General features: G+C 33.4%; 3 protein-coding genes across 5 annotated transcripts in view; 2 read left to right on the top strand and 1 right to left on the bottom strand.

The window, feature by feature from the left end:
• Positions 1-26,583, bottom strand: part of LOC108907489 — a 68,414-nt gene that overhangs the window by 7,736 nt on the left and 34,095 nt on the right. Inside the window, exon 2 of one of the 2 annotated variants that reach the window (XM_018711207.1) lies at positions 12,909-13,116. The gene's annotated coding sequence lies outside the window, so the exon portion shown is untranslated. Of the gene's footprint in view, positions 1-12,908; positions 13,131-26,583 lie in introns of those variants that run through there. The other variant, XM_018711206.2, reaches the window with a different exon arrangement.
• LOC108907334 lies at positions 684-3,495 on the top strand. The gene is made up of 4 exons (XM_018710976.1): positions 684-693; positions 2,611-2,818; positions 2,937-3,140; positions 3,249-3,495. The coding sequence occupies exons 1-4, from the start codon at positions 684-686 to the stop codon at positions 3,493-3,495; spliced, it is 669 nt and encodes a 222-aa protein (XP_018566492.1).
• On the top strand, positions 6,512-25,919 carry LOC108907490. 2 transcript variants are annotated; one of them, XM_018711209.1, is made up of 3 exons: positions 6,512-6,644; positions 22,626-22,681; positions 24,333-25,919. In XM_018711209.1, the coding sequence occupies exons 1-3, from the start codon at positions 6,618-6,620 to the stop codon at positions 25,726-25,728; spliced, it is 1,479 nt and encodes a 492-aa protein (XP_018566725.1). In that variant the 5' UTR covers positions 6,512-6,617; the 3' UTR covers positions 25,729-25,919. The 2 variants fall into 2 exon arrangements, with proteins under 2 accessions (XP_018566725.1, XP_018566724.1); XM_018711208.2 differs by lacking the exon at positions 6,512-6,644 and adding an exon at positions 11,590-11,828.

The raw sequence follows: 26,583 nt of genomic DNA, 5'->3' as shown, positions 1-26,583 counted from the left end.
CTTTTTTGCTAAGATTAATAGTTTTTTTACAATAACGCGTAGAACGAAAAGTTACGAATTTTTAACCTATTTGTTGATTAAAAAAACAATGACGCTATACTTTTTTCTGGCCCATTTGATGAGACGCCCTTTGTATTATCATTCCCAAGATTTTCCAACAATAAAATCACGCCCAGTAATTTTTACGAGTTCTCCATGATTTTTCACCTTTATTTCTTGGTCTAATCATCAATATTGAGTAGCAGTGATACCATTGTATAAGTATTTACTTATACAATGGTGATACTCAAGATATAATACACTTTCTAGGTTACATCTCACCCACACTCAATACCAGTAACTATAACAACCCAAAAGTTAATATGGTCCCGCTTATATTTACTTAAAATGAACGCAATTATTTCGGAGATAAGATTATTCGGAAAACTTGTAGTTTGCGTTGTATTATTGTTATTATAGTTATGTTATAACCCAGTAAAGGAAAATGTGTAGGTGAGTAGGTCGCCCGTGCGCTAAATTGGAAATTAATAGGTAGCAAAGGAAAAAAATACGGTGCTATTATTTCCAACAAAGAACAAAGAAATCGATTCAGTTTAGCAGTTTTCAGCTTCTGCAAGACAACCTCCGTATATAGGTTCCCTACTTTCCCTAAAACTTTGCCGTTTGCAGTAATAACAAGCGACATGGGAAGCAGTAACACGCCTGCTAACAATTTAGTTAATGCTATATGTTTATGATGGCCATTATTCGCCTGACTGACAGAAAACAGCAAATTACACCTCTGGATATATTACAGTACTCCAAGAATATAACATACAGAAATAAAATGTTGCTCTATGCGCTTTGTAAAATAATATATTAGTTATTTTGTTGTCCAAATGGTACTTTGATAGCTAGATGGACGGAGTCGCACAAATATACTCGTACGTAAAAAAACTTTATGATTTAATTTTTCTATACAGGGTGTCCAATGTTCCGCGAACGAAACATAATTTTAGGACTAAATGAAAAATACCTACGTTTATTTATACCCAGCTCTATGGACCCTACACGTCAAAATAATAAGAAAAAACTTAAATGCTGTTATGCGAATTGCATTTGTTTCCCTATAATTAATTTAAAAAATTTGAACTCAGAGTATGTCATGTTCCAAGGTCAAAAGTAGGATACTTATTGTCAGCGTCATTTTATGTTGCAATAGTTTAACATTTGATTACACGTTTGCACGATCAAAGTGTTACAAAATGCCAATAATTTATTCTTTACAGTATGCAAATATGGTGTTTGTTTATGGTTTTTGTAATGGGGAGTTTTCAACAAACTGTGCTAGTATAAGTTCTGAACGAGTTCATCGACAAGGTTTAGAAAAAGTAGAAATTAAAAAAATATAAATTTGATTTAATTACTCTCGTCAAAAATTTTGGTTTATTTGATGAACTTTATATGACGTGATATTATACTACAATTACACTCTATTCCGCTAAATAAATAAAATCGAGTCCAATAAAATCAAAATAAATTACACGTACAGATATATAAATTCGGCATTTCAATAATCTAAATCATAAATAAAATATTTGAAATATAAAATAGGATAATGTCTTGAAAAATCTGTTCTAACTTTTAAAATTTTTATTATTTCTAAAGCAATAAATGGTGAGGTGACTCCTGACCAGTTTTTTTTTATAGAAGATGTGTAAATATGTTACTTATAAATTGAAATAATTTCATGTTAATATGATCATAATCTTTATCGCTACTTTCTTTGCATCCATTAAGAAAGGCTGTTTTTAATATATAAAACGCAATAAACCTAGAAACTTTAATATTAAATTGCAGTTCTTTGTTCTTATAAGCATAATATTCTATAATGTGCCATTTTACTATAAGGATACTGGAGACTTTTCCAAGGTATACGAATTTTGTAAAAGTATTTGTATTGGCATTTATTTCTGTTTAATATTTCACTTTACTTAAAATATTCTACGAAAAAATTGAAACTACTCCAAAAATGTTATCCTAATATTTTCACGATAACTCATAAATAAGTAATTTACACCAAAACTGCATTAACAGACCAAAAACTATCATACCTGAACAATCTATCAGTAAATGACAATTAGGTACATACCTTTTCGTGGGCTAAATAAACAATATCCTTGTCACAGTACAAGGCGGACCAAATTTACTTACAAATATTTTTAAATTTGACGCTGTTCACTCGTGAAACAACTGTATTTCTTGGGAATAAACAAATTGTTTACAGCCGTTCCTTTCTGTTGCTGTACGGTCGTGAAATTTTCCCGACATTAGTAGCGTTTTTTTTTTCTATACCACTGGTTTTGATTGTTTATACATGCACAATTTTAAAATGTATACTTTTAATTTAATCTTTCTCTGAAACACCACCAGAATTTTGTAACCCTAGAAACTACCCCTTGTTAAATTCCTCACTTTCCACAACTTTAATCTGTGCCACCTTATATCATCCAGGTAGATACACACCCTTACATAAATACCCTTCTAGAACCGCGCCAAGCTAGTCTCGAATCGTCCTTTGAACAGTAAAAATGTACTATTTCACGTTTTTTTTGCTAAAAATTTTTTTAGTACACACAGTGCTCTGTAAAAATGTCGGGCAACGCGATCCAAGATTTATACGAGGCACGTACACTGTTACTGTGGTGGACACTAGCACAGTGACGTCCGTGGTACCTTCTTCTTGCGTGCAAGTGGACGCTACCCTTCCTCCCTGTAGAAGCGTCAGGTTTTTGTACTTCCCGAAGGTGGGGCAAGATACTAATGAGACCCCAATAAAGTAAGATATAACAGAAGTTATTTTTAAACAATATTTTTGGGTTTCCTTGTAAATTAATTATAATTACAAATATTCTTTATCACTTTAGCCTTGTTGTCACGGTTTTTTCATGTTTCAGTGACACTCAACTAGCACCCGAATCGAAATCTGATCCCATACAGAGCACTCCCCTCGGCTGGGGGGAATATCTCGGTATCTATGCTCCTACAGTGACTGTGGTGCGTACCGAACTAGTGACAACCGTGGTAACCGATCCAAGAGTTGTACTGACTTATTCCGTAAAGGGATGTAGGCCCTTGCAGCTTCCCGAAAACCTAGAAAGGTAATTAAGTAGAAGATACGTCTCCAATCTGTCAATTTTTGTTTTGTTGCGGGACGAAAACAGCTTGTTCTAAACTTTCTCGTATTTATTAAGTTGAAACAATTCTAGATGCTCCGTTGAAGATTCTGTATCCATCAGTCACGTACTACCAACGTCGACGGTGGTTCCAAGTGCTACAGTTCCCGTCAGCATTCCCGAAAACAGCAGGGTCATCAATGTGACAGAAGGTACTTCCTTCCCCGTATCAGATATTAACGATAATCAATTAAATAACAACCTGGAGTCGAGCAGTGGGGATCCTGAAGACGTTAATAGCGACAGGCAGCCCAGAGCTACAGACCCTTTACCATTTTAGAAGGAAAGCATAGCATTATTTTATATTGTTTTTAACTTTTTATACGCAAAATGATATTGTTTAAGATATAATCCAAATAAAACTACTTTTACATAGCTTGAACCTGTTGTTCATACAATTGATTGGGTTATTCTCTTCAGCTTTAAATGTTATAGTCTTGCACAAATGAATTAATGTAATTTCGAGCATTAATAAATGCAGATAGACTTTAGTATGTGTACCTATAGGACTTGAAAGTTTTTTTGGCTATGAGGCACTTAGATAATTCTATCGCAAGAGTTTTTGTTGTGTCAAGTAATAATATTTTTTTATGTAGAGTTTCAAGCATCAACGACATGCGTTTGCATGTTATTTATACATAAAAATAATTGCAGTACGCCATTAATACATCCCAGTATTTCATTTCTTAACAATTTCTTACAGTTAGGGTATAATTTACTGTAACGAGAATTATATCTGGCCACCGACCAGTGTTTAACGCTATTTAAGAGGAGTCAGATAGTGGATTTCTGTGTCGTATTACCGTTAAAATATACTGTCGATTTTAAGACGGTTTGCGCTTAGTTGGAAACAGTTTTATTTCTAGCAAAGTCAGCTTCCCGTCATCTCGCGTTTTTTTAATATTTCCTTTATTGGATGCCTTTACTGGGTAATAAAACGACAGTCCTTCATTATAAATGTAACTATTACCTGAAATTCATAGTCAGCACTGTTTACTTTTATAAATAATGTTCTAATTATGAAAACAGCACCGCTAAAGTCTCAGCAAGCAGTAATATTTTTTTAAAGAAGCTGTAACATCGTGCTTTATAAGATTTAGCTTTAAAATGCTGAAGTTATAAACAAATTCAATTTAATGGAGAACTTTTAAAACGCTGCAACCAAGTATACAAGTTAGTGCGTTCAGAGTTGCATATTTCTGACTCAAAGTTATGAATTATATCAAAATTACATTATTTTTAAATATTACAACAAATAAAATTCACGCAAGGCAAACAACTTCAGCAGATATTTTATGTAATACACAGGGTGATACGTAAATGGTCAGGAAATTATTCTAAATATTGATTGTTTATCAAAAATTGTTTTAGTTAACTTTGTTTTCATGATTTCATTTTTTCCAATTGAATAAAGAACTCAATTTTTTTCGAAATTCGAACCTCTACTTTTAGGCTATTGAATATATAAAAAAACGCTATAGTTCATAGGAAAAATTATTTAGAGAATAGAATTTCCCATGGAAACAGCTTATTTAAAAAATTTAAAAGGAAAATTTTATGCAAAAAAATCGTTAATAAACAATTTTGCCCCTAGTTTTTTTTTTTAGTAAAGATAGGTATAGGTATTGCTTCATAGTAAAAAAAAGTAGATAAAATTCCATTCAAAACAAGAAATTGTAAGGTATTTTTGGATGAAAATTAACTTTCGTCGCGTTTATCCTTATATGTTTTAATTCTCATTTTTTGTAAAAAAAGGAAGAATTTTCATCACATGACTTGTTCGAAGGGTCATTAAAAATGAAAAAACCTAGGGGTGCTATTAAATTAGAGGGTTGAAATTGAAGATAGGGGTGAAAATGTACTTTTGCAGTATTTTAAATATAGCACGAAAACGAAGTAAAATTTCGGTATAGTTCATAAGAAAAATTTTGAAGAGAATTGAATTTCTCATCGAAATGGCTTATTTAAAAAATGTAAAAGAAAAATTTTATACAAAGAGTCTTTAATAAATAATATAATAAAATAATAATTTTAAAGAAAGCAAAAAATAAGATTTTCTGTTTTTGTTTACTTTTTTAATAAAATAATTTAGCAAAAACTTGAGGATTTAAGTACAACAAAGTTTATTAATAATGTATATACAGTGTGTACGGATGGAGTTGACAAGGAGAGAAACTCTTTTGTTTTTGACTTTATCGAAAAATGTCACTCTTTATAAAAAGTTCTGCCCCTCGAAAAAATGAGACTGTCATACAAACATCTTAGATTAGATATACAGGGTGCTCATAAATTAAAAAAACACGAAAATACTCAAGAGAGAAGTACCATTATTTATTATTTTACACAACATTGTACTGTATTTTGTATTATACCTACGAATTTATTCAAATTTTCATGGGAAAAGTATTTAAACTGCTATTTTTTATTATCGTGAAAACGGCAAAAGGGAATCCGCGCCAGCCGCGGATATTTCGTAATTCAGAAATCCTTCCCTCGAGATACGAACGGTTTACCTTGAGGTTTTCAAACTGTGTATAAAAGGCATTGAACCGTTCTCGTCTAGATTACGGTGGGTGTGGACTCCCACAACAAACACTCTTCCAGGGCCTGATTGAAAGAGCAACTTGATACGAGAACCAGCCATCTCCAGCCATCCGGTAGTAGGTACAGAGACACTTCGTACGCTAGACAACGGAGTAAATCGAGGTCTGAGGCCATTGGCTCCGGTGACTGTACCCCGCCAAATTAAAAACAAAGAGTGGTGTGCCGTTGCACAATTTATTGTTTGACTGGGACTGTTTGCCAAACAGTATTGATTTGGGGATCCTTCAGTTTTCGCACCAGAAGAATTCATTTCCCGGCTAGGTTCAGTTCGAATTTAAAATGTTTAAATCTTCATTTATACGAAATCTGTAGAAATAAAAAAGGATGTTTTTTCTACATCATCAACTTTTCAGAAATTTAGAAAACGAAAAAATCTCTCAAATTTATATACATCAATAGGGCTTAAACTGGACTTGGCACCGCCTTACTTTCTTATGTTTGAGAGTCAACAATTTTATACGCCCAAAATCAATTCGACGCCTGAAAATAGATCTCAGCAATACTGTATTTATATCTTTTTCGGACCTCTAACAATTACCTAGACTATAAAATCGGCCAAACTTGTGTGAGGTCACTGATATTTTCGTTTTTAATATATCTGACGTGACCGCATACCTTTGTGACCTCACGGCTAATCGAAATGCAGCGTTCTGTAGATTGTTACAGCAAAACAGTTCTCTGACGGCCATTAAGAGAAAAGCACAAATCTGCCTCGTGTTGTTGTTACACAAGTTGAACTTTGAGATTTTTACGTGGAACCGCTGAACGGTGTTCGTGACAGAAAATCCATAATACGAAATGAATGTGATACAAAAGCTATGCAAAGTAAGTAAGAGCATGATTCCGTTGATCCTGTTTACAAATGGATTCCGTGTCGCTGCACACCATATCAAAAAATGCCGCTGGGTCTGTCTTGCATGCTTACATGATGGCTATTTATAGGATATGATTCGATTTTCTAACATTCAGGTGTAAATTGTCACCTCTATTGGCTGCTAAGATATTGTAAACATGAAAATGTGATAATGCAAAAAGATCTTGATTTATATTCATTAGTGTTTACTTGTATAGAAAATGGATACATGGTGTTTAAATAAAGGGTTGAATGAATTTTATTTTAATCATATTTTTAATTCGGGCTAAAGGGTCAAGTGCTATATGAGCTTTAAATAAATTCAATTCATTCAATTTGTACAGTACAGTGGTTATAAATCTGATATATATATAAACAAATATCAGGTATGCCTCAGGGCTCGACACTTGGTCCACTGATTTTTATTCTTTTCATCAATGACACCGGGAATAGTATTAATGTCTAATTTTTGCTATATAATATCTAATATAAACGAGAAACTTAAGATAGGAGTAAGTTTAGTTAAATCTGCTAATTTTGATAGCAGGAAAGTAGGTACATAATTTTGAACCTTCTATAATACATGGAATAACCTGTTGTAGTGTTATCTTCTAAGTGTCGTGGTTAATGTAATTCACAATGCTTTTCACAAGAAGTTCTCGTTTGGTACAACCAATACTATTAAGCTAAAATTACAGAGAGAATGAAAAATTGAAAAAATATGAGAAAATCCTCTGCTGAAGAATGGAATATGTAATTAGAACGATGTAGGGAAAACAGTTCTTGGTATAGTCCGTACTTCAGTAGTTATTCTTATCTAACACAGCATGAAAGGAAAACAGCTAATGAATAATTAATTGCTCGCAGGTATTTACATTTTACAGACAATCAAACGAATGTAGTACACATTGTTTACGTTAAAAAATAATTTTAAGTAAACAAAAAAAACTGTTGATGATCCTCGTAAGTAACGATTATAAAGGTCTGATTACGAGATGCTATATCGTCAAAGCTAAGATGGGCTTTAAGTACCTTGTCACATCTAAAAACTTTTATTTTTTAAAACCAAGCAACCAAGTGTGAAAATATATATCTGTGGTTTTGGACAATAGAATACAAGTCAACAACATTTAGAAAGCTTTGACTTTTCAGAGGCCTTAGTTCAACATATCGCTTTATAATTAAATAACAGACAGTTTATGGTCAGATATCAACATTTCACTTCGACGTCGTTGTCTCCTACAAAGGGCATTCCACAAGGCTCAAATTTGGGGCCCTTATTATTTTTAATTTTTATTAATGATTTTCCGGAAGTCATTAAGTATCTGTAAGCATCTGTTATTTGCCGACGATTTTAAACTTTGTTCTGATACCAATTCTTCTATAGATGGTGCCAGATAAATTGTTAAAAACTTAATACATCTACATGCAATTTTCGACATACCAAAAAAATTTGTTTTGTACTCTTATAAGGTTACGTTATTTTAAAGTTGGTTTTGTAAGCTACTTTTTTAGTTTTGTTTGTGGGAGCCTATTCTTGAATGTAGTTAAAACCTATTTCCACGCGTTCTGGTATTCGATGCCCTAGCGATAATTTGGTAAAAACCGAGAATTGTTCGGCAAACACAAACAACTGTTATTGAAACTCGTGGAAATCTGTGCTAATGGATGTAAACCGAGCCAAAGCAGTAAGTCAACACGAGATAGCAAATACGACCTTTCCTGCTATTAGCAGATGTAATTAATGGAAGGGACCGCGGAAAGCGCCTAGGTCCAACCATGGCACACTGAGGATCGTGATTTCATTGTCTGCAGCAACGAGGTTCAGAAAATATAGTTAGTATTCGGGAGAGGCATAGCGCTTTATATGTGTAAGGTGAAAGTTTATTTTATTTATAAGTATCTGCAGGGTAATACGTTTGCTGGTGTTGGTACTTTGAATATTAATAATTTGAATATCACCTTACGTGGTAGACGTTCAAACAAAAGATTTTAGGTTTCAACAATAAATCGCTACGACTTGTCGTGAAGCTGGACTAAACTACCTGTTTTCTGCGGCCATTTTCATATGTCGCGATTTGCATTTGTTAATTATACGACATTTAACAGCAGAAGTCATCATCGCCTTTGCCGAGGCACCCAAACAGTGAATCATGTAAATCGATGTGACCCACTTTTGCGGCCGTATTAAAATTGACGTCACCTCGCTGTTATATTCTAAAGAGCTGCCAGTGGTCAATTTTATGAATCCCGAGATGATTAAATGAACGCCTTGTCTGTTGCTTCATGCAGAGGAAAACATCTTGCGCAACTGTAGTGATATTTAAGCGTATTATTGGTATTAAGAGTCGTGAGTAATAATTATTACACGTGTTCGCGGTTTTCTGTAATAATAAATTCTATTATAGTAATGGAAAGGAAAGTGAAAGAGTTGGATTCAATAAATATCGTTGGCGAAAATGTGCTGCTTATAAAGATTTACCTGTTTGTCTATTTTTTATCACGATACATGTAAATAAGATAGTGTAAAATGCGTTACATATGCTATCTCAGTTCCTGTAAATATGGATAATGATTTGTATGATATTGCTAATGGATTAAATAACAGTGGCGTACTAATGTGTCTAATGAAGTCACAACAAGACACTTTTAAACATTTTGTGTTGCGTAGAAGCAGATATCATAAAACAATAACAGCCAATCATTTCATTAATATCAATATGGGTATACTCTATTTTAAATTCTAACAAGTGCCGCTACAATTTTTATTAACCATGACAAAACAGATTTAAATTTCAGAACGACGTTATTAATATTGATACGAAATGTATTACAAAAGAGAAATTCGCTGTCTAGATATCTTAAAAGCAATTTGTAAATAAGTCAACATATGCTGTAACACTTGTTATCCTTCTCTTAACATTCATGAATCATGAGCTTCATCTTGCAGGTAGGCACATGCAGTAAATTGTTCGCAAATGCAATATTAAATTTAACATCTGACTCATTCTGACACTAAATGTGCATTAGGCGACATTAAAACTCATTTACAAACGTTTTTTTCAACGACAACTGAGAGAAATTTTAGCTCCATATCTGCTGCAAGTTTTGTATCATCACAATTTTTCACAAATATTGGGCTCACCTCTCCAGGAAAATTAAAACAGTGAAAGACGACATGGCGCCCAACGTGGGGCACCAATGTCCGAAACACTAAAGGAATATGACAAGACAACAACTTCCTAATATTTTTAACCCTTTGACTTTGACCGTCGGTTTGTTTTTAATTGAAAGCTACTTATATATGTCTAACTGCAGTAGTGTCACTAAATTCCGTATACTGGTCCATTATTACAAATTTCAAGGTGACTTTAAAGGGATCAAAGAGCGCCCTCGTGACCCCAAAACCGCGAGCAGGGCCGTTTTATTGTCCCTAAAAACGCGACAGTCATTTGTTTACTATTCGGATGTTCGGCCGGTTAAAGCGTCATGCAGGGCCTCCCAGATGAAATAATAACACAATTACTACGCCATTTCAAATTTTAAATAATCATAAGGTGTATCGCAATTCCCACATTCTACGTACTGATAATTTTATTGAATCTCGGATTAATACAGTTTTTCGAATCTCTGTGTGAATGTATTTGAAAATGGTAACAGTTCGTGAGCGACGTAAGAGTGGGCTGCTGCCAATTGGACTTGATATTAATTGATGTTTTCTCGTAAGGTCAAAAATTCGCTCATGTTTCCATTCGCTCATGTCCGAAGGACGTAAAATACCAGCCACGGGACACAGAGAGCGAGGCAGAATTTTCACATCAGTTTCCACAGTTGTCATCCACATCACATGTGACCGAACGTCAACTCAGATTAAACTGAAGTGCTCCTTAAAACCCAAGTGCTAAACAGTCTGGGGTCAGATGAAACCGCTTGTTTTTGAGAAATTTGACAATCACGAGTAGGTGCTAGAACTGATTGTTTATAACGACGACATTTGGAATTCCGGAATTGTGTGATAAAACATAGATAGCAAAAGTAAATATAATTCTTATGAAAATGAATGAATTTATTCATATCTCCTGTTCTGCTTTTGTGGTGTTTTATCAGTTTTCGTTGGTTAAAAGTATCTAATAGTTTCTGGGATTAAGTATTTTCTTATCTAGATTTCATTGTAAAATGGGGAATTAATTTTTTCATCACAATACGTATATGGGATTTATATTTACGATTCTATATTTACTAGGAAATATTATCAATAACATCCTTGTTTTTCTTGCTCATTTAAAACCATATTTGGACATCACTACGATAAATGGAATGTTTTAACTTTTATACATATATAAAATAAGTAGGTACATTAACAAATACCCAACTGTTATTTAAACAAACTTGTTAAAAAAATAAATAATTACCTCTGTGGTCACGAAGGTTTTTTTTGGTAAATTTATTTGCTTGTAAATAAAAAAAAAACGTACAGATAATATTAACGAAGTGATTATTTAATACCTTTAATGATACTATTAAAATAATTCGAATTATGAAATTTTCAATATTTTCAAAGCAAAACAAGTTTTTTAAACCCATTTCTTGTTAGTCCTTTGTTCAGGATTGAATTTTAGATGGGTTGGTGGTAATTTAAGGCTTGCTGGACTTAACCTGTGAATTCTAATTTACGGGAAATATCTTCAAAATTCTGTACAAGCATCTCCACTCCATGTGGAGTGTTGTCCTTCAGCGACAAACATTTCAATGAAATATGGTCAAAAGAAAATACCTATTCACCGTAAAAAGGTGTCCTATGAAGGTAAACTATTAGCACCCTGGCCCATTACCCGGTCCAGTTTACCATCGCCGTCCGCACACACGTGAGCGAATCAACCTTACCTGCCTCGACCGAGAGGAGAGCCAGAGCCAGCTTAGTGGTTTAGGAAAGGTCGCGTTGGGGCCCCTAGATCTGCTGCGAATCGAGTCGACTCGCAGTTCATACCGCGAGTGTTTTGTTTTGGTTGCGTGCGGATTCTGTCTGCTAAGTGTGCTGTGCGGTGGTGTTTTTCCGCACCATGGGCAACAAGCTGTGCAAGAAGAAGGTGGATGCCGTGGATAACCCCAACCCCAAGTCGCCCACGCCCTTTGACAGGATAATAAACAGACTGCATGTGAGTGATAAGTCGATTACACTTGTGGGGTGCTGTACGCAGTACTGGTTTAATAGCTTTGTTGTCGTTTTCGGCGGAGGTGAGGGGACGTTAGTTACCGAGAGATTGTTTACATGTTTTTTTTAATATACCTCTAGAAAACGACGCTTATTTTCAACTAGAAAAGCGAGACTATCATAATTTTTGTGAAAAAAGTCATCAGTTGGTTAAAAATTTGTGGATTCCTTAGGAATTGGTCATTATTTACTATCTGCTGGTCTAAAATGAATGGGACGATAGTTGAGCATTCAAATCAATAGGATTAGTCATTCTTGAATTAATGGTTATGACAGAAATGTAAAAATAGAATTGGATTGGAAATCTACTCATGTAATATTTCATATTACAAGCGAAGGCCGACCAAGTTTAACACCATTTTGAAAACAATGTTTGCATTCATTTACTTTGAAACACAAATTTTAACTGTTCATGTTTCATGGGCATAAATTGCCGATTAGTTTGTAATTTTCTAAATATCATTCGTTTTTATTTAAGAAAATATGATTTATATTAAATTGGCCAACATTGGTATATGTAATGCATGCAAAATTGTGGAAAATTTCCTAATTATAAATAAGTTGACTAAAAAATTCGAGACAATAGAATTGGTTCTAAATTATTGGTCAATTTTGGCGATTTTCAGTAACTTGATATTTACCAATATTAGTTACATTCTATGATTTTGACACACTTCAAAAATAACTTCTCTGGATGAAATTAAACCGATTTAGATTAAGTTACATAAGTCAACCTTGATTTCTTAAAAAATTACAGGACAGGAGACGCCATCGCCAGTTATTTTAATTTCTGCTTACTATTATATTCTTCTGTAGTCACAGTTTGTTTTCAACTAAATAACGCTACGACAAACTTATCTTTATAGATGTAATATAATAAACATTTTTCAGTTCAATTAAAGTTTTGTGTAATCTTTATGTACACTCAAAGAGTTTACGCCATTTACTCAGAACCCAGCAAAATGTTATGAAATTTCAAAAAAAAAACCGTAGGTATAGAAATTCTATTGAAAAGAAAGCCCACCATTGAACTTCAAACAGTGTCTAACTCCCTCGCAAAATCTCGACCATATCCTGGTATATTCACTAGCAAAACGGGTATCAACGGATTTAGTCACCAAGTCGATTACGGCAATCAACATAACTCCGATTAGTTACTCATAGTCGCTATCACTAACATTCTTTCATCACCAAACCATTGTGGATGTCCTATGAGGCTGCATTATGAAACACTGAAATAAAAATATTATATTAGACTTTTAAAAACGATATTTTACTGAATAACTTTTTTTTTGGGAAAGTAAATGAAGTACCTTGAAAACGTTTAAGAGGAGGCAACAGCAGGTGGCGAAAAACTGAAGTTGACGAAAAAAAAAAGATACTGAAGTAAAAGTTTCAGTACTGAATTGAATTCGTTACACAAATTATTAGAATAGAAAGTTCGTTAAAAATTCTTGAGATAGTCTTAACTTTGCTATATATTTTTATTGGTAAAGCTATTGAGAAAACATATTATGGAACCTAACTTTATAAACAGGCATACGTATTGCATATCTCTAAAATGATTTGTTGTTAGAGATAATCCAATATAATTTTATTATTTCTCTGAACCTACTAAGATACAGACGTTTAAATATTGTTTATCGGAACCACCTTCTAAGGATCATATATCAATATCCCAGACGCTGACATTTGAAATGGGAAAATTTATTGTAACGTATAAAAAAGTACCATAAACACGCCGAATTTTTTAAACAGTTGAGTTAAAGGTAAAACTAGTACTTTTGTCACTAATCACGTGTTAGATTGTGACCAACTCATATATTTCATACAGTATACTCTCTCTATTTTAATCGTTAACTAAGATTTAACTGTACCAAAATTACAGACCTGAGGAGATTCACAATTATTATTTATCCTTTCGCCAATATCCCAATTTTATGAAATAGAAAATAATTGCAATACTTCGTTTGGGTTCTTTCTGTATCACTTGCAGTTATTCCAAAATAGTTTGGTGCATACCTTTTTTATCGATACATATTATCAACGATATTTAACCACCATAAATGTTTATATATGGAAGATAAACATTAAACTCCGTCCTACTGTAATTCCACTTATTTATCATTTTGGACAAGTGTCATTATAAATAAATTACAATAATTAGCCGAACGACAGTGTGCGTGACCTCACATTTATGGCATTGTGGGCAGCAATGCCTTGTTTAAGATCGAATGTATAAGTAGTCCGCCATTTCTTCGAATTTTGTACTTATAAGGAGTTGCCGTCAAAACTATCCGCGTCATATCCGAAGTCCATGTAACATATTGCTACCGTTTGGAATTACATAGTTCGCGTGTGATGGTAGAACAGTCCCATTCCATTTCTTGACCTTGACGAACTATTTACACCTTATTTAAATGCGTATATATATTTTTCCCATCGGTGTGTAATTTTGCGTATCTATAAAATGTTCTTCAACAAAGAACTCGGGACAAAAGACTGCGAATTGTTTTGTAATTTCCAACCACACCTGTTATTTGAAAAATTAATACATGTATTATTATACAAGTACTCCCTGTGCAAATCCTGGTTTCACATTCTGTATCAGAAGGGGGATTATCACAGTGTGAAACTTGTCGGCCTTTGTATGACAAACTTTATAGGTTGTCATTGATTTAGAGGACAAGAAATCGTGAAAACGGATGCAAGGATTGTTACATTGTCTTTGATAACCACTGAAGCGTCTGTGAAAAACAATCGCTAAAAAAATATCGTCGTGAGAATAGAGAGAGAGGTAGATTATGTTTGATAAATGTATGACAAATAAACTAAGTCACTAATGGCTTCGTGTGCCACTGTTAGAAATTGTTTATTCAAACACATACTAGGTTTATCATTCATTGATTAAGCACGTATGATTCAGAGTTGATTAATCTTTTGTTTCTCGGATACTGAGAAAATTCTATCTATCTCAAGTTTAATGTCACTTGTAAGTATTTTTAAATTTTCCTTTGCCAAACGCTGGACGGTTCCTAATCTCCAGACGACCGCAAAATAAATGAGCATTCTCGTATCAGTGACTTGTGTTAACCTCTATAATTAGCTAATAAGCTAGGGTGTATGTTTCTCGGACTTTGTATATCAATGTTTATTAAAAAATATGAATCATGGTCGTGGTCGGAATAACTTTTATATTTTCTTTTGGGTGTATTCTGTATTGTTCATAAACGCAATGATTTCAAATTAGAACTATAATATTTTCATAAAATTTTCGGTAACTAAGCAACGATTCCTTTTTGTAAACTTTTGTTTTTCCTCTAGTGTCACTTTGAGAGGTGAAAATATCGGCACGTATAACAAAAATAAACAAAATGTATTTAGTTTATATTTGAAAAAATTTGTTTTCGCTTTCAAAACAAATCTTGAATATTTAGACAGGCAGTTTTTATATTGTTCTGTATATAGGCCCACAAAATATATATTTTATAATTTTATGAAAAAATAATCACGCAGACATGTTATTTTCCAAATTATAAATATTTATTCTTTAAAATTTTTAAAAAGTGTTGTATTTCTAAATACCTTTTGAACAAATGAAGATACTCATCTCAAAAAAATAAAAGGGGTAAAAGAATTTTAAAAAAATCAGCATAATTTGTCTAAGAAACAGCGAAATTAATAGTACTTTTAAGAATAAAATTAAAAAGATTTATTAATGCCTGAACTTGCCTGAATTTTTAATATAAGTTAGTTTGAAGTATATAATAACAATAAGTAACAGTAATTTCTTTTTCAACCCCTGGCCAAGGGCGAAAAAAGATAAAATAAAGAGGTTTTTCAAGATAACTCAAAAAATTTCTCATAAAAGTTGTGGAGCATAAAATTCTACATAAAAACGGTATATTGCCTTTTTCTTGTACTATTAAAATTAACAGAGTTAGGGTGGTTAGAAGTCAAGGGATGATTTCAGAAATTTAAAAAATCATAACAAGCAGAATTTTATAATTTTCTATTCAATCTACTCCACTTAATTGGACTATTAATTTTACACACATTTTTAATGAAGTATTTGTCCTTCAATGTTTACATTTAAAAGTGGGTTATACCAAATTGGTTTTTATACTCTCGAAAACCCTATGCCTCTTTAATTATGAGGAATAAATAAGTTCTGTAAATGGGTATCTAATTTACAATAATAATCAAACTATTAGTGAAAATATACTTCATTTATTCTCTTAGATATTATGCTGTATTACTACATCACTAATGAATCCAAACATGTGGTCTGCTAGACTGCTAGCAGAGTTGTCCACGCACGCGCACCAACACCATACCGGGTAATCATGTAATTAATATGATTGGTTGAGTCAAAATAGGTCAGTATAAATTCACATTACTGACACATCGTAAAAGGAAATTGTTTCACTTTCATTTTTTGTGTATAAAAGCCATTGTAAATGTTTATGTAAATTTTTATGAGTATAGAAACGAAATACACTGCATTACCTTGTATGTACACCTTGTATATTTTCAAAGGTCAGTGATTCCTCAAGGTACAGATATGTCTAAGATACTTTTTAACCAAGATATTCATCAGGAAGTGCCTCGACATAGCCTCTTACAATTTTAATTTTTGTGTGAATCCATGCTTACCAGAGATGAAACCTGCCCTTGGAAATTGTTTTCGTGATTACAGAAACTATCGAATGATTTTAGTAAACAGCTCATCTCAACTTCTGTACATTTGTAAGCTTAAATGACGAATAGATATGCACTAAATTTGTATATTTTTAATGCTTACTTTCACACAGCATTACGTAGTCTTAAAAATACACAAAACGTTTTACTCTTGCTCCCATTATAGCTGTGACATTAGAAATCAAAAAAAGAAACTACCATAACGGCTAAATTAAGAACATGTGACAGAAAACTAAGAATAGACCGGGCTCTCGTTGTTGATTTGGTCTCACTTTTTATTTGAATCGTTGAAGGAAATCGTTTTATTTTAACAGCGTTTGTCACGCAACGTATATTTACATACAGAGCGCGTGTTGAATTTGGAACAATTTCTTTCATTCTCGGAAAAACGGTGACTGAAAAATAGGTTTATCGATTTCGAAATTTTGAGGCAATATCTAAAATTAAAAATACCTAGAGTCAAGGAAACTTGTATATTTGTGTACAAAACTATTTTCTTATGAGAAAGTTCAAATTTAGAATCCCATTCGAGAAAATGGATACTGAGCTTACCTGCTGCATGTAATCCTATGTAATTAATTACGTTTTTATCAGAAAAAAAATGTTTTATTCACATCAGTATCTCGTGTGGGTAATCGGTCTTTACAGAATACAATGCACAACAGTTAAAAGTAATGATTCGTCAGACAAGGTTACCTAGCCCATTATAAATTAATGAATGATGTAAGCTATTTAAAATTATATTTGTTTACCGTTTAAATAGTCGCACCGACATGAAATTTGCTGTATATGCGAGAGAAACCTATGCTGATTATCATTATTACTATAAAAAATACATTCTTTTAATTACATATACGTTTATTTAAAAAATAAAAATATTTCCTAGGATTTATTTTCCTTTGTAGAACCAGTATTGTGTGCTTGTGTAAGAATTATACATAACACATAACTACAAAGTACATTAGACATTTGTGGTAGCCACCACATTGTCTGCATATTGTTGATCATATACTTATCTTAACCAGTGCACAAAAACTAGGACAACAGTCCTTTAGCGGCTACCAGATGTTTAATACAAATACATCTAATAGTGTTAACAGTACTATTTGCACTGATGAGGTCTAATTAGGCCGAAATTGCAATATGAATAATTTAACAGTGCTTAAGCAAGATTCACCACTGATTATAAAAAAAACTATTCTTATTTCTGTCAGTCGATATTAAATTTTTGTTAAGTGAAAGCTCAAGCAGCGACAGATTTTAGATATTTCTTTATTTAATGCATTTTTTTATAGGTAGGAATTAGTAAACTGGGGCGATGTGAGATGATTTTTTTTTAGATGAAAAAGAGTTGTCTTCTGCGGACTTATTAATTATTTTCGTAGCCCATACGTTGTTGAAGTGTATAGAAATTCCTCTCTAAATAGAATGCTAAAATTAGAGGTTTGTTTAAACTAAACTCGACAAATAAATCGATTTTAACACAGATCTTCGTTACGAACACAGCAAATTTCGTATACTTTCCACTTATTTTAAGAAAGTGTAACTGATTTATAAAAATAATAATTGTATTTGCAAGTAATAATTTATTTTAGTAGGTATTACTATATTATAATTCTGATTTCCCTAAGTTTTAACTATATACAGAAGAGGTATAATAAAATGAAAATAACGAAGGAATAGCAAAATTCGTAAAACGCAAAATAGAAAAAAAAAACAATAGTAAATGGAAATTCAAATTGTAACAAAGATGGAATATATGAATTAATATTTAGATATGTAAAGCAAGGATATATATCAACACTTTTGTCATTATCGTGTCAACAAAACAAAAAATGATTTCCTTAAAAGTTTGTGAAAAACTTCAGAAGTTGAATTGAATTATCTTCATATTTTTGTTTTTTTTTATTAAAGTCAGTCATAATGAATGTTTTGCAAAAATGAAGGATGAGTAGTGTTGTATCAACAACATTTTCTTATTTTTTAAAACATATTTATACCTTTTTATTAACTCTGAAATGTTTAGTCTATTGTAAAGCTACTAATAAGCTATTTTTCTCTAAAAAATTTAATTAAATGAAGTTCTACGATCAAAGATAATATTCTTAAGAGGTACACGTTGCCATTGTTACAGTTTTGCATCACAATCTTATTTATCACTTTGTTCTAAAGATATTACGGTAATTCAAACAAATTCAAATTTTTTTGCCATCAATAAACAGCTAGAAATAAATAAATGTCCAAAATAAAAACTAAAATTGATATGCCTAAATATAATTAACACAAAAACACTAATATTGACATAATGTAATTGATCAAAGAAATAAATGATTAAGAAGAAGTACTGGAAAAAAGCAAACAGAAGAACTGGAGTACATAGTACAGTATAAAATAAAAATTGTAGACTTGGATTTCTGTGAAATTAGAAGGACAATCATACATTTGGATTATCTGAAAGTGGGGCGTCTAAAAAGGATAATCGTCCTGCCTTACAAACGGAGAGCTCGAGAACATAATTACCCATGTAAAAAAATAATAAATATAAAACTTTACTCTCGGCACCGAGCAACTTTTACATTGTTTAGTAGGAAATAACCCCTGCGTTCCTTCCATATTTTATTCCCCGAATAAACCAACTTTTATATTTTTCCAGCTGCACATTAGGCGTCCGGTAAGTTTCTTTTAATGTCCCGCATTCGGCAGTGCAAGATGTTCCACATAAAGTTAGTAGCGTAATGTAAAATGTCTGAGAACGTAAAACTTGCCTTTATATTTGTTTACTGCTTTTTAATGAACTTTGAGGTCTCTGAGAGCCTGTCTGGAAATAAGATTAACTCCGAGGAACTTTTCGAAATTATGCCGTTATGCTTCGCCCTCTCGCGAATGGAGTTCTTCTTCGACGGCTCGTGTGCACAAAACGCGCATTCAATCCATTTTTTATCAGCATCATCAGCAGTGTAAGTCACAAATGTCATTTTGTGTACTCACCAATAGAAGAATTTCTGGATATTTTCGTTCCCGCATAGGTAATAGTAATGTCATGGCCACCAAGACGTCCAGACCTGAACCTCCCCAAATTTCTTCAATTTTTCGGATGATTTACTTCTTGCAACGTCTGAAAATATTATTTCATCCTTTATTGAAGCAGGTGGCCATGGCGATTAGTTCTCAAGACCAACTGTCTGGCATAAAATCGCGACAATTTTCTCATAAAACCTCTTTGCTGGTGACAGTACCCAGATGTTACTCTTCACGGACGTAAACTACAGTTAAAAGAGTCGATACATCAGAGATTAGCATTTACGAACTGTAAAAGATTTTTAGCACCTTCGGTACAGCCATTGGTAGGAATCTTTAATTGGAGCATTCTATTCCGTTCGAGTTGTTTACAGGCGTTCGTGGCGTTTTTTCCATTTTACGAGACATTGCAGTCCCGATAAAAACCGCATGAAGTGGACTGTTACCCGGGAATTAATGTCTTTATTTATATAATGATGTCCGTTTTATGTTTAATTGAACGTATAAAAGTGTTTTAATCAGAGACAGGTTGTTAACGTCGTTCGATGTGTCTGGAATTATTAGCAATTAGAAATTTATATCAGAAATAAAATAGTATACCGGAAAATCCAGACCCATTCATTTCAGATTAAGTTGAAAGGGTAAATATGTTTGTGCAAATTGGGTAGTTAAAAATAATAATTCGTATTAATCTAGTCATTTCATAATTCCATTTTCTCTAAAAATTTTGTATATATTATATATAATTTTATTTCTATTAATATTCAAATATCCATTAGGTCCACTCTTAATAGTGCATTTGAAAAAACAATTCCTAAAATGCATAAATAAGTTAATCCACTTACATTGTATAAAGTGATATACTGTTAGAATTGACCAGAATTTGTCTTACAATTAAACGAGATTAATACTATCCTAAATAAGGAAGTTATGATTTTGAAAAGACATCTCCTACCCCCAGTATTTGAGATTTGAAGAGGTGTATTACATCTATTTATTCACTTTCTAGTTATGATTATGTAGTACTTTTAAATATTGTTTAGGATTCAGTTGAGATCAATAAACTAACATGCTTTATTGAATTAGAAAATTGTAATAAATCTTACAAAACCGATTATCTATCTACATGTAAATATCCTTTCCTTTCATTGAATCAACTTTTACTGTCTTACAACTCACACTAGCGATTATTCATTTTTATAAACAATTTTTTATACGCGTGATTGCTGTGCATTTGTTCTGATCGATTTGGAGAGATAAGCCTGTAGATATCTGATTCAATTCCAGTCGCTCTAATTATGGTTGTGGTAATAATAGACAGGTCCGGCTGTGGGCCACCTGTAATTTGTTAGATTCCAATTCTTTTAGTCTAATTTCGTAACATTGTTATAAATGCACGACAGTCGTTCCCTTCTGATGATGCTACAATTGCTGCACTTTTCGTAATAACACTATGGGCTGCTATACCACTTTCTGTCACCGTAGAATTCTCATGTAAAATCTTCTTTGAAATTGATTTTTATATCCACGCGGAGTCTTCGATATATCCCTCAGTTGCAGAGGACGAACACCACCCACCGTGGATTTTAAAGTCATTTCTTCCCAACTCGCAGTGATCGGAGATAGACATTTTCTAGAGCATACGTTTTTGTACTTTTGCTAAAATATGAGCGTATTAAATACGTTAGAATTATCAGCCCTCGTGAAATGAACAAAAAAACACGCACAAGCCTGATTTATACGAACCTGCTCCGAAGCTTTAAATCTAATTTAAGTCCTGCACTATTTCCAACGGAACATAATGCAATTTGTGTAATACCGCTGCCAACTCGATTTCAGTTTCCCTTTGTTTTCTCATTACCACTGCGGCAAATAATGATAAAATATAAGTATAAAATTTCATTTGCGTTAAACATTTCCTTCTACGGTAACATTTTTAGTCCATTGAACCTGACACATTTAACGTTGTGAAATGTTTTTTTTTAAATACTCAATGGCGTTTACGCCCACTGGATGCTTATTAGGTTGATTTACACTTTCTCGATTCAGTATTTCCTATTTTGTAAGATAGAACTTGACGGTTGCGAAGCGGTTTTGTTGGTTATATTCCTATATATAACCACTTGCACGCCTACTATGATTCTACCTGTAGGACTGATTCCACCCAATGTCTTCACCTGACTTGGATATTTCTTTTTATCACCGATAAATGCTTACAAGGTCTTTTTCGCAGTAAATCACAAATTAATTATGAAATCATCGAAACCAAGTGCTATAAATCAGCAGTTAACAACTTTTTTAATCAGTTGTTTAGATCTAAGAGCTGTTTTATACTAATTTATTCCAAATATTTCAAATTGTACAGTTTTGTTTTTATTAAATTAAATTATTTAGCTCAACACATTTTTCTAAGTGTTTTTAATATTTAAAAATAACTAGATAGTTTCAAAGTAAACATGAAAAGGAAGAACGTAGTTTTTAATTTTATATTTCAGAAACTGGTACATAATTTTCGAATATTTTATAACGATATTGAAAGAAAGATGCTCAATAATAGTTACAAGTACAACGGTTCAATCGATAGTTGGTGTTGAAATTATCGGATGTTATAGTAGTATTACAAAGAAGGGTTTGATTGGTTGACAGTTCAAGATTTGGTATGTTAACACTTGTTTACCACCTTTGAATTTGAAGTTTTTACTAGAAAATTAAGAAATAAATGCTGTTTACAGTAGAATACTGAAAACGTCCAAGTAAAGATGTCTACAGGCTTTTGCGCTTACGAGCCCAAGTTTCTGACATTCTCCAATAAAATAATTATTAACTTCAGTTCACCTTTACCGTTGATCCAGACAGATTTAACTCTCACCTTTGCGGGCGCGCCCCGTTCACTTGTTCCTACGTCCCACGACTCCTGCTACGCTTATTCTAATGTGTATCATGAACGTATCTGTCGATGCATTTAATTATTACAGTAATGTACTCTAGATGGCATTTACAGTTACAATTCTCTCTGTTGCAGTTGCGTCCCAGTTCGTGGAAGTCCGATCCTCAGCTGAACCACAAGCAGACCGACAGGTAGGTTACTTTCAAGGCTGGCCAGTACCTTTTGGTCGTGTGAACGGGTACTTTCGTTTTTTTGAAAACTCAGTAAATTGGTTCATTGTTGGAACGTTTCATATGTGCCCTTGAAGAGCGTTAATGTCTTTTTAACTTCGTCACTATTTTCATTTAATGTAATGTTTTTAGCGTTACTTGTTTTAACACTCTTTCAGAATCCGGGGACAAAAATTGTATCACCTTAAAAAAGAACAAGAATTGAGCTTTGATTAACTTTGAACATGAGCTAACTTCGTCAAACGAACACTGGATTCGGATTCAGCGACCCTCGAAACGCGTTTTGTCCCGTAGGGCTGTTATTCATTGTTATTTATTAAACAGTTTTCATAATTTTTCTCATTTATAAAGTTCTCTATCGAATTACTCATTACCTCTTACCTAACAAACGCAATATTACGTAAAAGAGAAAATAGCACACCTTACACCTTACACCAGACATAAACAACAATAATGATAGTAATATATGATGTAAATACCATCGTTAATAACCACGTATGGTGATTTATTACATTATTATATATTGATCCCTTGCTGGTTTCGCAATCCTCATATATGGCAACCAGTTGTTTACAATTTTCAGCGCTTGCCAAAATAAATCAATACTATGTCACTATATTTAACATTTTTTTAATGAAAAACGAGCTCCTCTCTAGTTGAAACTAAAATGTTTTCACCATTTTTGTTTTTTCCCTGTTAGAAATTACTATTAGATACAGTCAAAAGAAAAATTTGCATATCTGAAAAGTAACGTAACTAAAAATGGATGAATTCAGTAGCCTGGATGTGCGGATTTATCGGAAACAAGTTTCCAAGGTTTCAATTTTTTTTTTGTCCTGTTTGTAGGAGGTTTACTGTTTGATATTAATATTACGGGATGTATGAATCATAAAAATATGTATAAGGCATCTATAGTGATTACAGTATACTGGAATGGTAAATCTCTTAGGACCCACAAAAGCGTATAACAAAATTAATATATTCCCCTGAGGTGTAAGCCTAAGTCACCAGCTTTAGTTAATATATGGAATTTTAATATTTTGGGAAAAACATGGTTTGTTTGTTTAGATATAATTGTAATAACCAACATGAATAACTTACAATGTCAACAAATTACGTTTTAAATTGAAGAAATGTACAGTAATACATTCTCAATCACCGCTCCCACTACATAATTTATAAATAACACATAAATTGCAATCAACAATTTGCAGAATAAAATAAATGTGAAATAGTAACGAACTACAAAAATAACTACGCAAGGGACAAAATTATTCAGCAAAAATCGTTTGATAACGAAGTTTCTCTCTGTTATGTGCTGTTGTGAACGTTAATTGGAGCAGCACCTCCTACAGTTAATAACCATAGCACCACATTACCTCTTTCCTGGTTGAAAGAATACAATGAAACAGCAAGTCCAGTGAAGACAGTTACTTAATTCTATAACAAGGGACTTCTTTTCATTGTCTAATGTTCGAATTTTCCCCAAATCAAGCCAAAGCTTAGTTATCAGAGCATTTCTTAATGTTATTGCACTACCTGAAATTTCAATGATCCAATTTTTTTATGTATGGTTGTTTATTTTGTATATCTAACGTGTATCCTTTTTCAGATACGATGTCAAATCGGCTCACCCGAACGAAAAATCGAACAACATTACCCGAACCCAGCCTCTGTCGAAATCCTCCGATTGGACGGAAGTGGACCTCGAGGTGCCCGAAAAGGACGAGCACATTCACCTGAGGAATCCCCAACTGTCCATAATTTTCAGCAAGGAAAACGGTACCCCTACCCCTCCACCCAGGAAGCCTAAGAAAAATTTCAGGGAAAAGATCGAGGCGGTAGCCAAGAACAGTTTTCAAGCTTTCCAGACGAAGAAGCCTGCTGAAGAACCGATTTGCGTGAAGAAAACGATCAATTACAAATGCCCTCTATGCGATGAAGACCAACGTAATCATAACAGGGACCATCACCATCCCCACCATCACCACGATCACGACAATCAAAACAATGACAAGAAAAACGATGGTAAGAGAGAAGGGAAACAAAGTCCGGTCAAATCCAGCGATAAAAAATCGAACAAAGAACAGAAACGAAGGAAAAATTTGTCTGTTGTTTCATTACCAAACTACAACGAGCTCAAACTAACTGTAGCACATTTCGATGACATCGACAAAACCGACGGTGAAAAAAGTAACAATTCCTTGGTCTCTCTGCCCATAGAAGGTAAAAAAGCCGCGGCAGGCTCCACAGGAAGACTGGATAATTACATAACTAGGTGTAGAAGTTTCGGATCTCTCCTTCCTCAGCAACTAAAGAAACTGAGAGCTCGCAAAGCACCAGCAGACGTCGAGAGCGACGATTCCTTTGGGGCATTAGAAGACTGGGATCTAGGACTCATAGAACATTACAATCCTAAAGACGCTAGTCTTCCCCGACCTAGAAAGGTTCAGAGAAACAGCAAAGACGCCATGGCTGATATAGAAAATCTGATAGTTACCGAAGAGGACTTAGAAAAGGTTAAACCCAAACCACCAGTGAGGAGATCAGAATCCTTGGTGAAGAAAATCAACAGGGAAGGTGCTGAAAGTGCTTTAAAGAGATCAAAGGACGCGCTGGCCGAACCACTCGTTCAAAGAACGGAATCCAAAAGCGTGACTCCACCACCTTCACCCACTTTAGAACCGGAACCCCAGGAAAGGTTATTTATATCGAATTTACCTACTCAAGAGGACGGCAAAGTTGAACATTCTAGTCTTATGAGGATCTTGGAGCAATTCAGTATAAGAGACAAACAAGGGGCTGACGCAGATTTAAACGATAACAATGTAAGGCACGACGAAAGTAGCACGAAAAATAACAGCAACCAATCCTCATTGACACCTTCTTTATTGGAGTTCGAGAAGAACATCAATACGAACCCCGTAGAGGAATTTATTGCCGCGGAGAAACTGAATACGGAGAAGGATTTGAATTTCGCGAAGCAAACTCCGACCGCTGTGAGTTAACATTTTCCAGTTAAGGGTTCGCATTTGTAAATTAGTCATTGTGGATATTAACAAAGTTTTATTAAGTCACTATTCTTGTTCTTAGAAATGTAATTTAGCCTCCAATTTGTTGTAAGAAATTGTACATATATATATATTTATAGTTTTTTATGTAATCCTATTTTATTTAAAACATTAAAGTGATGCCTTAAGTTGCAGCACATTTCAATGCATCCATCCAATAGCGTAGTTTAAAAAAAAATGCAATAATCCATTGGAAACAGTCAATGATATTGGCTAGTGGTTATGTTTTATTAAGACAATGACATAATGAGATTTAAATAAACTTCTATGCTAATCTATCCTGCTATTGCTCTGCTTAATTATATTTTGCTTTGAGTATGCAACCCAACAAACAAGCGTGTTATGCTAATACTATAATAAGGATCGAAGTTCCTAATAATGTCATTTTGTTGCAACTGCCTGTTGATAATCTAGTTCCCTTTTATCAAATTGTTGAGTAGGCACGCTTCTAGATCAAATTTATCAGAGAAGAGAACGAATAAGCAAGTGAGTAAGTGCAGACTTCATTAGCCTCCGTCCGTACGCTGCTTTATGGCAAAACAAACACATTACAAGGCAATTGACCCACTTTGCGATCCGCTTTTGTAATAACGTGTTTACTCGCGAGAAAAGGTACTAAAAGGGCATAAAATTTTAAATTGACCCTTGAAAACCACGGGAGGGTCCCCCTTAATGTGTTCAGCGGACTTGGTCAGTTCCGATGAAAAGTACCTAAAATTTTAATCTACTTAAAGTCCCTAATGAAAGATCTCAGTGGGCCAGACGTGGTTAGGGCCGTACTAGCGAAAATAT

Source organism: Anoplophora glabripennis, unplaced genomic scaffold (genome assembly GCF_000390285.2).
Source record: "Anoplophora glabripennis isolate ALB-LARVAE unplaced genomic scaffold, Agla_2.0 scaffold5, whole genome shotgun sequence".
NCBI lineage: Eukaryota > Metazoa > Arthropoda > Insecta > Coleoptera > Cerambycidae > Anoplophora > Anoplophora glabripennis.
This window is presented reverse-complemented; position numbering and strand designations above follow the sequence as displayed.

Bases quoted from the DNA above. Each gene is read 5' to 3' on its own strand.
- LOC108907490 (XM_018711208.2), top strand. From the start codon at position 11,733: ATGGGCAACAAGCTGTGCAAGAAGAAGGTGGATGCCGTGGATAACCCC. The intron at 11,829-22,625 runs GTGAGTGATAAG...TCTCTGTTGCAG, and splicing joins GGATAATAAACAGACTGCAT to TTGCGTCCCAGTTCGTGGAA. The intron at 22,682-24,332 runs GTAGGTTACTTT...ATCCTTTTTCAG, and splicing joins AACCACAAGCAGACCGACAG to ATACGATGTCAAATCGGCTC.
- LOC108907334 (XM_018710976.1), top strand. The intron at 2,819-2,936 runs GTAAGATATAAC...TTCATGTTTCAG, and splicing joins ACTAATGAGACCCCAATAAA to TGACACTCAACTAGCACCCG. The intron at 3,141-3,248 runs GTAATTAAGTAG...AAACAATTCTAG, and splicing joins CTTCCCGAAAACCTAGAAAG to ATGCTCCGTTGAAGATTCTG.